Source organism: Lindgomyces ingoldianus (assembly GCF_010093535.1).
Source record: "Lindgomyces ingoldianus strain ATCC 200398 unplaced genomic scaffold BDR25scaffold_10, whole genome shotgun sequence".
Taxonomy (NCBI): Eukaryota; Fungi; Ascomycota; class Dothideomycetes; order Pleosporales; family Lindgomycetaceae; genus Lindgomyces; species Lindgomyces ingoldianus.
Genome location: NW_022985171.1, coordinates 1,208,294 through 1,221,602, shown reverse-complemented (window position 1 = coordinate 1,221,602; position 13,309 = coordinate 1,208,294). Strand labels below are relative to the sequence as shown.

Sequence of the window (13,309 nt, the reverse complement as noted above, 5' to 3'; positions counted from 1 at the left end):
GAGCGCCCTCCTCAAATTCGTCCCGCAGGCGCCAAGACCCTAGCCCGAAAAGGGCATCGAGTCATTCACTACCTCCAGGCCAACCCACGCCTAGCGATTCCCCCATGGCCCGGTCTCTGCAACCTCCTTGGGTGTGAAGACGGGGACACTACCACGGACTTCATAACCAGCTCATCTTTCAGACTTTCATTATATAGTGGCACTTACTCTTTGGACCAGCAACTTCTCAAACCAAGGCAAGCAGGAAGGCAACATGGCGGGACAAGACGAGAAACCCATTCTTTTCTTCGATATTGACAACTGCGTAAGCATTAACCTGCTAATTCTATTTTAAATGTGCTCATTATATTCCTAGCTTTATCCCAAGAGTATGTAATGCTCCGGTACAGAGCAAATGTACGTCACTGACTCATATATGGATAGGCACAAAGGTAGCCCATATGATGTCTGACCTAATTGGTAGGCCTATGGTATCTCCTTGCACTTGTTCTCCTGCTCCTTTGTCTCTTACTATTTTCCTTTGGAATGGCTCATAATCGCAGACCAATACTTCGAAACCCATCTATCCCTATCGCAGAAGGACGCAAACGCGCTGCACTTCAGGTACTACCGTGAATATGGTCTAGCCATTGAAGGTCTTGTCCGCCATCATAAAGTTGACGCACTCGACTACAACCGGAAAGTGGACGACGCACTCCCCTTAGAGGATATCATCAAGCCGAATCCCGCCCTGCGACAACTGATCGAGGATATCGATACCAGTAAAGTGCGCCTTTGGCTTTTCACAAACGCCTATATCACGCATGGGAAGCGAGTGGTGAAGCTGCTCGAACTCGACGATCTGTTTGAGGGTATCACCTACTGTGATTATGGGTCAGAGAAGTTCTACTGTAAGCCACATGTAGAAATGTTCGATAAGGCTATGCAGGAAGCTGGAGTAATGCTGAATAAGAATTGCTACTTTGTTGGTAAGTGATTAGCCTCAGGATCATGACGCTCCTTATCATTCCAATTTAAACACACCTTCATCAGAAATCTTCAGTAGTAATCCCCTCTCTAGACGACTCCTACATCAATGTCAAAGCCGCGCATGCACGAGGTTGGACAGCTGCTCATCTTCTTGACGAATCTGACCCGGATCCGGCTCACCAAGCCGGCAAGTATCAAATCAAAAGTCTCCAAGAGCTGCGAGCTATCTTCCCCCAATTCTTCAAGAGCACAGCCACAGAGAAGCAGTAGGGGTGCCTTTATTTCTCTACAGCACTCCTGCTTCACACGGCCTTTAAAATTATCCAGTACCTCATACCAGCTAGAGCAACGGGTTGACCTTCAAGAGCTGTGGAGATTTTTTATTATTTCTGGGAAATTTTATAAACACTATGTATAGAACATACTAAACGCAGCCTAGCGGAAAGAGGATAGACATGAATACGTTTTGCCTTAGAATGGCCTCGCTGGTGGCGGGGACATCTACCCCAGCCCTATATTTCTTGGCACAGCATCGACAAATATGCTGAGATTGTGAACCAAGCTTGGAGCTCCTTTTCTACCCTAGCACGTGGCCAACTTCCCCCCTTCAATCCCCTGACCAAATACTATTAACAATTGACCTCTATGTCCTCATCCTCAACCCCAGTCTACTTCCAAACAATGCCCGCCGCCCCTCAACCCTCCGCCCTCCCACCCTCCAACACAACCCCTACGTCCAGCAGCCATGAAACCCCCAAACCCCACCGCAAGCCCTTACTCCGCCTTGAGCTCCGCGATCTTTCTTCCTCCGGTTCCCGCGCCTTCCTCCGCCTGCTCCACGCTTCAACAACCCTAGAAGACGCTGTAGCTAGCGTCCTCTCGCACCTCTACACTGGTCTCCCAGTGCACTGCATCCCACCCACCCGCTCCATCACACTTGTCCTACGTTCCATGGGTGGTGTTGCATACACAACGGGCCTAGACATTGATGACGACCACAAAGAAATCCACTTCAGCACGGACTACATAAATGGGGTACCCGAACACCGCCAAAAAGAGGAAATGCAAGGCGTTATTGTGCATGAAATGGTGCATTGCTGGCAGCATAATGCGCTAGGTAGCGCACCGGGAGGCTTAATTGAAGGGATTGCAGATTGGGTGCGGTTAAAGGCTGGGTTTGCGCCGCCGCATTGGAAGAGGATGACTAGTGGGGAGTGGGATGCGGGGTATGAGAAGACGGGGTACTTTTTGGAGTGGCTGGAGAGTGGACATGGGGTGGATATTGTGAGGAGGATTAATGAGGGGTTGAGAGAGTGTAGGTATGAGGAAGGGGAGTTCTGGGGGAAGTGTTGTGGGAAGGGCGTTGAGGAGCTGTGGGAAGAGTATCAGAAGAGTTTGAAGGGGCAAGAAATAGAGAAAGAAGAGACAGCAGATGGAGTGGAGAAGGTTGAAAGCGAAAGCGGAGCGGAGAGTTCCAAAGCACAGGACGCGTCTCCCTCTGACCCCCAGGATCTACATGACAGCGACCAAAGCCATGAAGATCTCCACACTAAAGCACGAAGAGGCGGAAATATGTACATCCCTGTACGGTCGAAGCCAGTCTAGACTCCCTTGACTCTCTTCCTCTTCATCAACCTCAACATCCCCTTCTATCTCAACAATGCCACTTCTCCCCTGGATCCAATGGCTACCTGTAGAGAAATATTCGACATATTTGGAGAGCGATCTAGGAAATACTCATTTCAAATGCACGCCGTACTAGACTTTAGATCTCCGAGGGTGATTTTGACAGATTCTAATACCGAAGCCTGGCAGGGGAAACTATGCTGTTGGATATCGCGCCCTAGATCTATCTTTGTGCTTGCTAAGATGCAGTAGATCCATTCTCCCATCTCAGAGCACAAAACCCATTACGTTTATTTCCCACCACCCTCTTCTAGTTTCTGCTAAGTCACAGTCAAATGTTGTGCTCCACAGACATCAAATATCAAATATCATAAGAACCCCAACAACAGTTATTTTTCAAGGCCTTGTCCCACTCGCACACGATACCAGGCCGGTAATTAAAGTGAATATGGCACCATAATCTCCCCCATTAGACTTCTTCAAACCGCAGTCCAGCCCAATCCAGCTCCACGCAAACATGTTATGCCGCTCTCCCAATTCGCTCTCAGTAATTTGCCCGCGACTCCTAGCATAACAGAGGGGCTACGTAAGGCTCTTAGAACTCAAGACGCAATATTTTCCTCTAGAGTAGCACGTCTAGAGTATATTTATTGAATCACCAAAACAATTCCCATCCCATCCCATCCCATCCCTATCAACTCAATACCCGACCTCATCCCAATCCTCTAACCCAGTAATGAAACATCCCTTCAGCTTCCCGACGTATATCTGCAATGTAGCATGACATCACATTGTGGCATTTGTCGGTAATTCCATCCCTCCGTATTTACATTCACATTGATACAAGAATATTCCCAATCCAGAAATCAGCCGAGCAAACACCCTGACCCTGTTCACTGCACCCAATCTTTGTCAGCAAAAAGTGAGCGCCTACAGACGCCAGCTGAGCCCGGCAAGCTACATCTTAAAATCTTTTGCGTTGCAGCATATGCTGCTGGCTCTCTGAGATTCCCGCCCAGAGTTGCAAGCGATCAGTATAAGGCTGAAAGGTGTCGCATATGAAAAAGTATGCAGTGTCCTTCGTTCTGGAGTTGAATCCTAATCTGCAGGTAAATGTTGGCACCACCCCTGCAGCGAATAAGCGGTTCCACCACATTGCCGTGTCGTGAGAGAACAAGATAAAAATAATATTAAAGAAATACAGTGCACGTACAAGAAACGGACAACTCAATAGGATAAAACCCCGGAGAGAGACATGTTATACCCAGAAAGCGCCGTTTGATGCCCCAATTAAGAAATCCGATATCCCAAGCCCCGGGGACAATTCCCTTTTGTACAAGTGCCTGCGGTCCCAAAAGACCGAAAGATAAAAAGGAAATCCAGCCCATACCAAAAACTCCATGTAATGAATCTAATATGCCCTGTATTATCGACATTATGACATCATATCATTCGAAAGGGAGGCCCACTCTGCATTCCATATTTGTAGAACCTGGCCACAGCTTCTGGATCGTAATATGGCAGGGAGCCCGAGCTCACAGGGGAACTTCTGACAGGTGTCCCCGGAAAACTGGCACGGTTCTCGGGTCTATTTGTCGGGGCCGAAGTTGGGGCTAGCATGGCTTGTGCGGTGGCGTACGGGCCGTAGGATGATAGTGCCGGCGGAGTGAGACCGTAATACTCACTCGTTTTGGCAGGATGTGCTCTTGGCGATTCTAAACTCATTATTGTAGGTGAACCTATAGATGTCGTTGCAGGAGGCCCTGACATCGGTGGCTCGGTCCAATTCCAGGGTGAAGGATTTGAGACAGCTGAGTGGGGGTCATGCTGTTGAAGGTTCCCGAAGACCGAGGGACTGGAAGTGATATTGAAGGATGATTGGGGAGACCAACCAGTGAATGGTTCGTCATCGAGGGACCACGAGGTGTGGGTATCGGGCGTGGAGACTTGTGTTTGGCTGCACAGCGAATCATCGTACATGCTCGGGGTGAAGGACATGCTGTCATCATCAGTTCCAGAGAAGGGGCTCGTTCTGTTACTGGGGGTGTGAGGTTCTAGAAGTTCGGCGCCCTCGGGCAATGGGATACCCTGGTTCTGGTACCTTCGAAGCAGGACTGTGTAACTATAAGGGCCAACGAGGATAAGTCAACAAAGTCCCTTGGCGCTGGAAGAAAAATGTAATACGAACCGATTTTTAATGCAATTCTTTGACCTCCCTGGGAAATGCTGATGTTGGATATCCTTCCAATGACGGCCGAGCTTTTGAACAGCTGTGATGAGAACCTTGTCCTACCGACCTCGGGTCAGCCGGTTTGTATGGGAGAAGGCAATGTTTGCCTCATCATTGGCTTGACCGGAATCTTACTTCGTAGTCCCTCCACTCGCTGCGGTCGAGCTCAGGATTGAGAGATTGTTGCCAGCGTTTCGCACACTCTGCATACTGTCAGTATTGCCATGAAGTAGATCCTTTGCAGGAGATGAACTCACGATCAGCACTTCTACTCCCCACAACATCAGCCACTAACGTCCACCTGTGAGATTCTGTCAGTATGCAAAGCGTTAAGAGTTGCAAAACGTAGAAGATGTCAGTGGCTACCTTTGACCAAACTTTTGCACTCCTCTGGAGAGTTGTACATCCTCGGTCTTTGCCCACTGTCCCTTCTTCAATCCACCAGCGACCGAATTATGCCACCTCTTCCGGCAGTCTTTGTTTGTACGCCCAGGCAACTTTGCTGCAATGCGACACCAGTCTTTTACTTCACCTTCGCTCACTGTGAAATTATTGTTAGCCATTTGCACAAGACTCTAGCTAAATAAGCAAAGTGTGGAGGAGGCATGCGTGAATCGTATACGTTACGAACATACTTTGAGCCTCGACTTCTTCGCGAAGCTTCTGATCTTCCGCTATCGTCCATTTGCGGGGGAGGCGTGCGGTGGTTTTGCCCATTGACAGCATTGGCAGAGGGTGAAGTGTGAACTGAATAAGTGTAAGGGGAAGAAGAGAGTTTGGAAGGCTGGAGGCTAGCGATAGTGTGCGGATCTTCACAGGGTATAAGAGCGGTTTACAGATATGCTGATGAAAGGAGAAAGGCGAGAGTGAAGAGAAACATTCTGAAGAAGCTTTAAAGCTAAGCCAAAAAAAACATGTAGTTTAATTATTACTGTAGGACTCACACCTTACAGGCAACGGTGAAGTGGCCGCATGTGCCCTGAGTACGAAGACCCAAGGGAGAATGTTTCATAGAAACCATCATTCTTCGCTTGTCGACCAGGACACTCATACCGACGCAGGTGCTCCGAGCAATGCGATGTGGACTGAGCGCCTGCATGGAAGCTTTTAGGTTGAAAAGCGGTGGAATAAATCCAATCGATTCGCAAAGCAGACTCCTGTGTAGCACAATCACCCACTCTGGCTACTTGAAAAGGCAAGTCCATGGCACGGTCCGTCTGTCTTAGGTAGGGCTGCATGGTAGGCCGCAGGCCATTCACCGCCCCGCTGTCGGCTAAGCCTATGAGAAGCCCTGTACTATGAATACATAAGCTTATTGCTCCACACACAATTCTTTCAGCTAGCCTGGTGGTAACTACCCCGAAGCGATACCGCCCGAAGGCGGATCGTACGTTGGAGTAACGGTTTGGCGACCAAGAGGCTTGGTGGACATTCCGGGGAACAGGTGCACGACAAAGGTCGGTCTGAGGGGTGTTAGTGGCACTTGAGCATGGGCTGCCTTTTGGATCATTGAGAGAGGGTTTGGATACCGTCAAATGGGATTTATCCAGAACGGAGACAGGAAGTTGTGGCTCAGACCTAGACTGGCTGAACAAGCCTTGGGTTGGACAGCTGGGATGCAACGTGAACGCGGGTGGAAGAAAAAGGTGTGCAATTCAGCTCGTCGGGAAACCTCAGGATATCTCAGGAGCCGGGTTCATCGAGCAACGAGCCAAGACGAAGAGAGAACGCATTGTTTCCATGGCGAACATCTTCACGAGGTGCTGAAGAAAGGAGTCGTCAGCAGCATATATTAGTTTGGAGACATCTAGCTCGAAATGTATTTTGGACGACTGTGGAGCGATTCAGCTAGCCGCGAGATGTGGCAGTGGAGGATGCCCGGCGAGGAACGGGAGTTTCGCGAGGCCTCGTAGACAAAAATAAGTCGAGCCAATACCTCGGTTGGCTGGCTTATCATGAGGCTGAAAATGGGGAGACGGGGAATCAACGTTGAACCTTGTGGTTGGGACACGGGTGACAAGAGTGACGTGGGAGGAGATCTGTGTGAGAGGTTGCAGGTCAGGATATCAGGGCTGGCGGTCACTTCCTTGGCGTCCTGCCGGCCGGAGGAAGGACGTTGTGTTCGGAAATGGCGAGCGTGGCCTGTCCAAGCATGCCCTAGTCTATGTGCCAACTGCCGCCATCACCCTTTCGTTCATTTGAGAGTGCTGATAGGGAATAGGTGAGCGAGAAGATGGCTCCTCATCATGACACATGGCCACAGGAATCTAGATGCAGGGACCCCACCGCCTCTTGCGAGATGGTCCGATATTCGAGCGTAGTGTAACAGAACAAGAGAGACCGTGATAAGGGCCATTGCCCAGTGGGGCAGAAAATTACAATATCAACCATGGCCAATTGATGTTGGCCGGAAGACCGAATGAACGCGCGTATACATATCGTAGAACTAAGTTTCGGAGCAAACTGTCTTGGGGAAGTGTACCCCTTAAAGCGCTGAGAAGAGGTGAGCTGTCGATCTCGTTCACCCGCTTCAGTCAGACGGATCGATATCACGATTGATCCCATGCGAACCGTATGTAGGTTTTCTTCTTTTTTGATAACGACAACGATCGCTACTACAAGTTAAGCTCGGGCTTCGGGCTTATGATCTCCGTCTTAGGAGAGGGACAATTGCGCGAAATGCATGGGATATCAGTTTTCCGGTCTGTTGATTTAGGGCTTCACGTTGGTCAAGGTGTTCCAGCTGACAAGGTGGGATATGAACAAAGAAGCAAGGTTGGTCATTGGCTCTGCGGACCGGCCCGAGATTGGGCTAGAGATTGTCCATGAGAAGCCTGATTGATATCACGTCATTCAGGAACGTTTGATGAACGGCGAGATGATGATTAGAACATTCCTAAGCACGCTTGGCCTCGCCCTTGTTGAGGTGTTACTATGGAGGTGAGTTTGAGTATGATTCGTCCAGCCCATTGCCCTCGTTCGCAGAACCTCTACTAATCTCAGAGGGAATTCATCCGTCCGTTGACCCGCCCTCAATGGTGGTTAGGCCTATTATAAATCTTCCACTGGTAAGCTGTTCGCCGCAAAACGATCCGACACCCGAACTTGGAGTGTGAGACGGGCGTTCAGCGCGCTCTGGTCGTATAACTGTTCAAATTTGCACGTGGCTCGCCGTGAACGTGTCAGACAAAGAACTACTTGCAGAATCATGGGCAGGCTTCCGTGGGAGCTCACTCGGTGAAGATTGGATGACGTTCCACGAAATCGCACACTTTGCAAGAAAATACGTAAAACTAGCAGGAGCTCAGGGCATGCGTTATCGCCGCCCTTGGGGTATCAAATTTAGCATTCAAGCGCTGCCGACCAACCTCCTCACTTTCTCCAACAAGACTGTGCTCTCCCGGCCCAGCTTTCTCTGGCCATGAGGACCACCACCTCGAGCCTTTGCCATCGTCTTCCGGAAGCGTTCTCTCTCTGCCAGCCTCTTTTGGCGCTCCTTCTCTGCTTCCTCGCGTGCCCTACGTCTTGCATCTGCGTCTTCTTTTCGCTTGCGGGCGACCTCCGTCTCATCCCTGTAGGGCTGCGGGCGTGGTCGCCTTTTCCTTCGGTCTGGCAGGTCATGAGCTAGCGATGGCTCCGGGGACGCTTGCTCCCATAGCTTGAGCCGGTCGGGATGCGGATCTAGGGTTGGTCCTGGAGCGGGCTCGGCAGAATCGTTGTGCACTCTGCCCTCGTCGTCCCGATCGTAGACAGACTTGTGGGTTGCACTAGGTTGCTCTCGCGCCTTTACCTTTGCGTACTCCTTCTTGAGCTTCGCCTTGTGGATGAGGTCCTTCTTGATTTTTTGCACTATCCAGCACGTCAGAATCCGCCATTGCGAAGACAGCGCGCGCTATCGGAGAGGCAAAGGGCTAATCGCAAAAAAGAAAGCATTGCAGGCTCACCTTTCCGCCGGTAGGTGCCATCGGGCAAATTGGCAGGTCCGACAGAGAAACCCTTCTTCTGTTTCTTTGACGGGCCGTCATTATCGCCGGGGCGCGGCCGCTTTAGGGCCATATCAAGGTCGAAAGGCGGGCGTTGCCGGAGTTGTCGTGGGCTCGGTGGCGATGAGTGGAAGAGAATGAAAGGCTGAGGTGGGATGGCTGGTGGGATAGCGGGCGGGATGAACTTCGGCCAGTCACTTCATGGCAAGACCGACATTCCCCTACCTATGCACAATTGCATCTGGACGCGAACCACTCCGGCCAGCGGCGACATGCAGGGCAGTTAAATGACTCTTTTCCTTATTTTCGGCATCGTGTGACCTAGGAGCGCCAACCGGCTGATCAAGACGGTCTGGATCAGCGTTGAGGAGCTCCGCGCTCGCCTGTTCATCGTCCATGGCGAACGGCGCGTCATCACTCTTCAGTTACAGCTCCGCACCTTCTTGCTAGTCTCCTTCGCTGTCCTTCGTCTCAGAACAGGGCAGCGTGACGCAGAGCGAGCCAGTGGAGCCAGCACACTCGTTGATTAAGTAGAAACTCCTCTGCGCGCTATTCGCCGGGCCATCTGGTGCTCCAACCGCCGCCGTGTGATACATCATCCCCGCCACCATCGCCCAAAGCCGTGCTCCACCTCACGACTCCCACTGCCCAACGCAGCTCACTACCCCCAAACTCCCCCAGCCCTTTGTATTCATGACTTCAGAGGAGGCACTTCGTCTTGATCATGCCCATCTTCCATGATCATTTCGACAGTCCGCCCCGAAAGTCCGTCGCCCAGGAATCCGCCCCGGACCAGCTTGAAAGAGCAGGATACCCACAATGTAGCTCTGAGGCCACGTTGCGAGACGGAGTGGACCCAGGAAGCTGCACGGAATCAAATTCTCGCTTTAACATAGACTCGACGCCCTTCAACACCCACCGCAAACCCTCGGTGCTCAACCGAGTCGAGCTGATTGAGAGAATCAAGAGAGGGAACAGTCCTTCGTGGCCACAGCTTCAAAATGTAAGCCTTCTAGGCAATTGCCGGTCGAACCGGAAGAAGGAAGCAGAGAATGATGCAACGGCATCTGACTCTTTATCGCAGAATGGAAAGCACTCCGACGCGAAAGAAAGCCGGCCGACATCTCGAGACCGACCAAGCACTCCCTTACTCCCCCCCGCTGAGCTTAAACCGTCCCGTACTACTACGCCCGACCCGCTTCGTGATCATGCTTCTGCAGGATTCGAGATCGAACGCCCTCGATCGGCGTTGCACTCGGGAGATTTTAGAGAGAAGAAAGAAGACCCAAAATTTGATAATGGCTCTTCAAATATCCCATTGGCAACTTCTCCCGTCCCTCCGTGGCACAGTTCGTTCCCAGCCGCTGCATATCCCTCAAGCCGGGGTCAGTCTGTGCTTCCCTTCGCTGATGCACTGAACTACGACTCTCGTCCAACCATCCGGTCGCGGACGGCGTCGCAGTCATCATTCTCCTCATCTTTTGTATTCATGCCTCCTACTAGCCCGCTTGTCCAGCAATCAAACAACACTGATCTGGACTTTTCTTCACGACCAGCCTCGAGACAGTCATCCCGAAGTCCGGAAAGGAATAACCGGCGACATACCTATTCGCCTCATTCTTTCCAAACCTTCAAGTCTGCTCACATGGCCAAACCTGTTTTTGGAACACCTGGGGCGCGGCATCTGAGAAGAGAAGGAACCTTCCCGTATCAGGCCCATCAACCAAGGCGATCTATGACCTCATTTCACCAGTTTCAGCCCCATTCAAGTCCCCAGACCCCGTTCATGCACCCGCAGAGACCAGCCTGTTCCTCAGATGCATCTCCTTTACACCACGCTCCTATGGTGGGCTCGTACGAGGAATCAATATTGCGTGGGAGGATGTCTACGACGCCCTCGCGCCCCCTGGATTTTGTCGCACAGATTGGAGTCCTCGGGAAAGGCCAATGCAAGCCAAATTTGCGGTGTCCACCTCACGTAACTGTTCCATTTCCGGCGGTATTCTACAGCTATAATAGTGGGAATGGTCGGATTGCGGACAACTCCCCTAGTCCATATGTTGGGCTTGTAGATCTCGAAAACTCACTTTCACCACCAGAAGAAAGTTCTGAATCATCCAGGCGGAAACGGCGTCACACCATTCCAACTCCGGCCCAAGATGAACTTGACTTCCAACCAAGTCCGAGAGACGACCACCATTCTCGCCTCTCTAAAGGAGACATTCGGCGGAGGGAGAAGATGAAGAGGCGATCAACATCACCAAAAGCACCTCCAGGTGGAAGCTATCGCATTCCACAACAAGGACAATTGCAGATTGTGCTCAAGAACCCAAACAAGACCGCTGTCAAGCTGTTCCTCGTTCCGTACGATCTTTCCGACATGGAACCAGGGCAAAAGACATTTATCCGTCAGCGAAGTTACTCGGCCGGGCCCATTATCGATATGCCGTTATCATCACGAAAGAACTTCGGCACGGATAGACCGGAAGCTGCACTAAGCAATTCCGACGATCCCAACGACCGGCCTGTCTTGCGATACCTAATACACTTGCACATATGTAGTCCATCGAAAGGGCGATATTTCTTGTACAAAAGTATTCGCGTCGTTTTTGCCAATCGGGTGCCGGATGGCAAGGAGAAACTCAGGAATGAGATTCAACTACCTGAGCCTCGGTATAGCACTTACAAACCCACGCGCGATTCATTGGCCCAGCAGTCAAGCTCTTCAACTGCGGCGCAGTTGACAGCTGAAAAAGCCTACAGACGCCGGAGCCTAGCCTTTTCGCTTTCGCAACATAGCTACGATCATATGGACGGGCTCAGCTCCCAGCCGCCGCTACCCTCGCCTACCTACCGGTTCTGCGGCGGAAATGGCTTCCCTTCCCACGACTTCGGTTCGCCAATGTCTGCGGTAGAGCCAATTCCATTTAATCTACCCCGTGTTAGTTCTATGGACTCGCAGTCTGTCTCACAAGATCCTTTAGATCTAAATCAAGACAGTCCTTTCCGGACCCACACGAGTAGCGGCACGAACCCATCCCCATCCAGAGCAAGCCTTAGCACTCCCATGAACATCCACACTGAGACTTTCGACAAGCTGAGCAAGGGTGACATAGGATATGGTGGCAATGCGTTCTGTAGCATTGGTGGTCCGGCAGCTTCGCCTGGTGCAGGACTGCTGGCGAGAAGATTGCGAGGGCTTGACGTCCAGCCAGACAAAGAAGAGCAGGCAGATGCGCTGTAAATACTATGCCTTTGCATCCTATTTTATTTTATGCATAATACCACCGCCGTGGTAGGATGTTTATACCCACGGGTTTGTATTGGAATGGCCCCACTTTCTTTTTTTTCTTTTTTCTTTTTAGAAGGATGCTTGTTGCATAGCTAGCGTGGTGGTCCCGGGCGTTTTGGGTAGATACCTATTGTTGGAAAAACTCCATGTCTTTAGGTTTAGTTTGGAAAGCTCGGTTGACAGTGTCCGTAAATCTATCACTCATGAAAATCTAAGAACGAAGTTGCATTATGTCTGGAGAAAAATGTGACTACTCATTTTGGCTTCGTAAGCCTAATGCGCTTTCTTCCTCTACTACATGCTAGGTCTTATAATGAAATACGGCAAGGACCTAATTGAGGGTAGAAATTAGCATCCTCCAAGTAACCCTTTGAATCCTAGCCATAGGTCTAATAGCGATTCAATCCCACCCTAGTTATGTACCGCAGCCTACTTTACGTGATCTTGGTATTTAGGCATGTCAGTCCACCGTCTTTCCCCGCTGACTTTCTGTTGATCTTTCTTTCTCTAGTTACAACACAAGCAAGTCCCCCTAACTAAGGGAAACATGGCCAATTTTTCCCCAGCTCCCAGCCCTCTTCGCTTCCTCGACAAATGTTTCTGTCCCTCAAAACCCGGTCTAAAGCTCGACGAGATTTTCCCCGAAGCAAATATTGCACTATGCAGACGAAAACTGTCTTATCTCCTTTCAAAATGTGCAAGCTATTGTGAAATGTGCGACTGAGGCCGAGTTGAGAAGGAGAGATATTGTTTCAGAGATGCTATATTCTGTTCTCTACGCTGGATATTCTGGAGTGTCCAGCTGAAGGGTTGAGAAGTAGAGTTATGGAAATGACTTCTCGTAAGTTCCCCTTCTTCTCTGAGAGTAGCAGTTCGTACCACTCCATCTCACAGCCGAAGACTCTTAACTTATTAGAAACCATGGCGTGGCTTCACGGCGGCAGAGAGACATCCTCGGATCAATACTCCAATTAGTTGGATCAAATGGTATTGGTCGTTATGTCTACCTGAATCATTGTTAGGGCCTTCAAGACCCGAACTCTCCTACGATTCGCACCACGACGCAGAGTCTGGTACTTTTCAAAGAAGAGATCGCTTCGCCTGTCCTACCGAACACTTTTCAACATTCAATTACGGTTTTTCACCGGCCAGTCTTAAAATGAATCTGGATTGATTCACTTTACACGTATCCAGATTGATCCCGAATCG

At 50.5% G+C, this 13,309-nt stretch overlaps 5 protein-coding genes across 5 annotated transcripts; 3 read left to right on the top strand and 2 right to left on the bottom strand.

Annotated features, from left to right (window-relative positions):
- Positions 1–112: 112 nt before the first annotated feature.
- On the top strand, positions 113–1,403 carry BDR25DRAFT_341708 (pyrimidine 5-nucleotidase). Its single transcript, XM_033693632.1, has 5 exons — positions 113–304; positions 356–368; positions 424–459; positions 543–968; positions 1,061–1,403. The coding sequence occupies exons 1-5, from the start codon at positions 254–256 to the stop codon at positions 1,237–1,239; spliced, it is 705 nt and encodes a 234-aa protein (XP_033549759.1). The 5' UTR covers positions 113–253; the 3' UTR covers positions 1,240–1,403.
- Positions 1,404–1,561: 158 nt separating this feature from the next.
- BDR25DRAFT_302511 (BSP-domain-containing protein) lies at positions 1,562–2,709 on the top strand. Its single transcript, XM_033689811.1, has one exon. The coding sequence runs from the start codon at positions 1,651–1,653 to the stop codon at positions 2,572–2,574; it is 924 nt and encodes a 307-aa protein (XP_033549758.1). The 5' UTR covers positions 1,562–1,650; the 3' UTR covers positions 2,575–2,709.
- A 1,329-nt stretch (positions 2,710–4,038) lies between these two features.
- BDR25DRAFT_219408 (uncharacterized protein) lies at positions 4,039–5,542 on the bottom strand (the record flags this gene model as incomplete). The annotated part of the gene is made up of 6 exons (XM_033684963.1): positions 4,039–4,717; positions 4,784–4,884; positions 4,961–5,028; positions 5,083–5,126; positions 5,192–5,362; positions 5,448–5,542. The coding sequence occupies 6 exons, from the start codon at positions 5,540–5,542 to the stop codon at positions 4,039–4,041; spliced, it is 1,158 nt and encodes a 385-aa protein (XP_033549757.1).
- Positions 5,543–8,037: 2,495 nt separating this feature from the next.
- BDR25DRAFT_283524 (uncharacterized protein) lies at positions 8,038–9,056 on the bottom strand. Its single transcript, XM_033688057.1, has 2 exons — positions 8,770–9,056; positions 8,038–8,674 (listed from the first exon to the last, which is right to left on the bottom strand). The coding sequence occupies exons 1-2, from the start codon at positions 8,879–8,881 to the stop codon at positions 8,175–8,177; spliced, it is 612 nt and encodes a 203-aa protein (XP_033549756.1). The 5' UTR covers positions 8,882–9,056; the 3' UTR covers positions 8,038–8,174.
- A 318-nt stretch (positions 9,057–9,374) lies between these two features.
- Positions 9,375–12,315, top strand: BDR25DRAFT_302507 (uncharacterized protein). The gene is made up of 2 exons (XM_033689810.1): positions 9,375–9,811; positions 9,893–12,315. Exons 1-2 carry the CDS (start codon positions 9,533–9,535, stop codon positions 12,050–12,052), a joined length of 2,439 nt encoding a protein of 812 aa, XP_033549755.1. The 5' UTR covers positions 9,375–9,532; the 3' UTR covers positions 12,053–12,315.
- Positions 12,316–13,309: the final 994 nt, after the last annotated feature.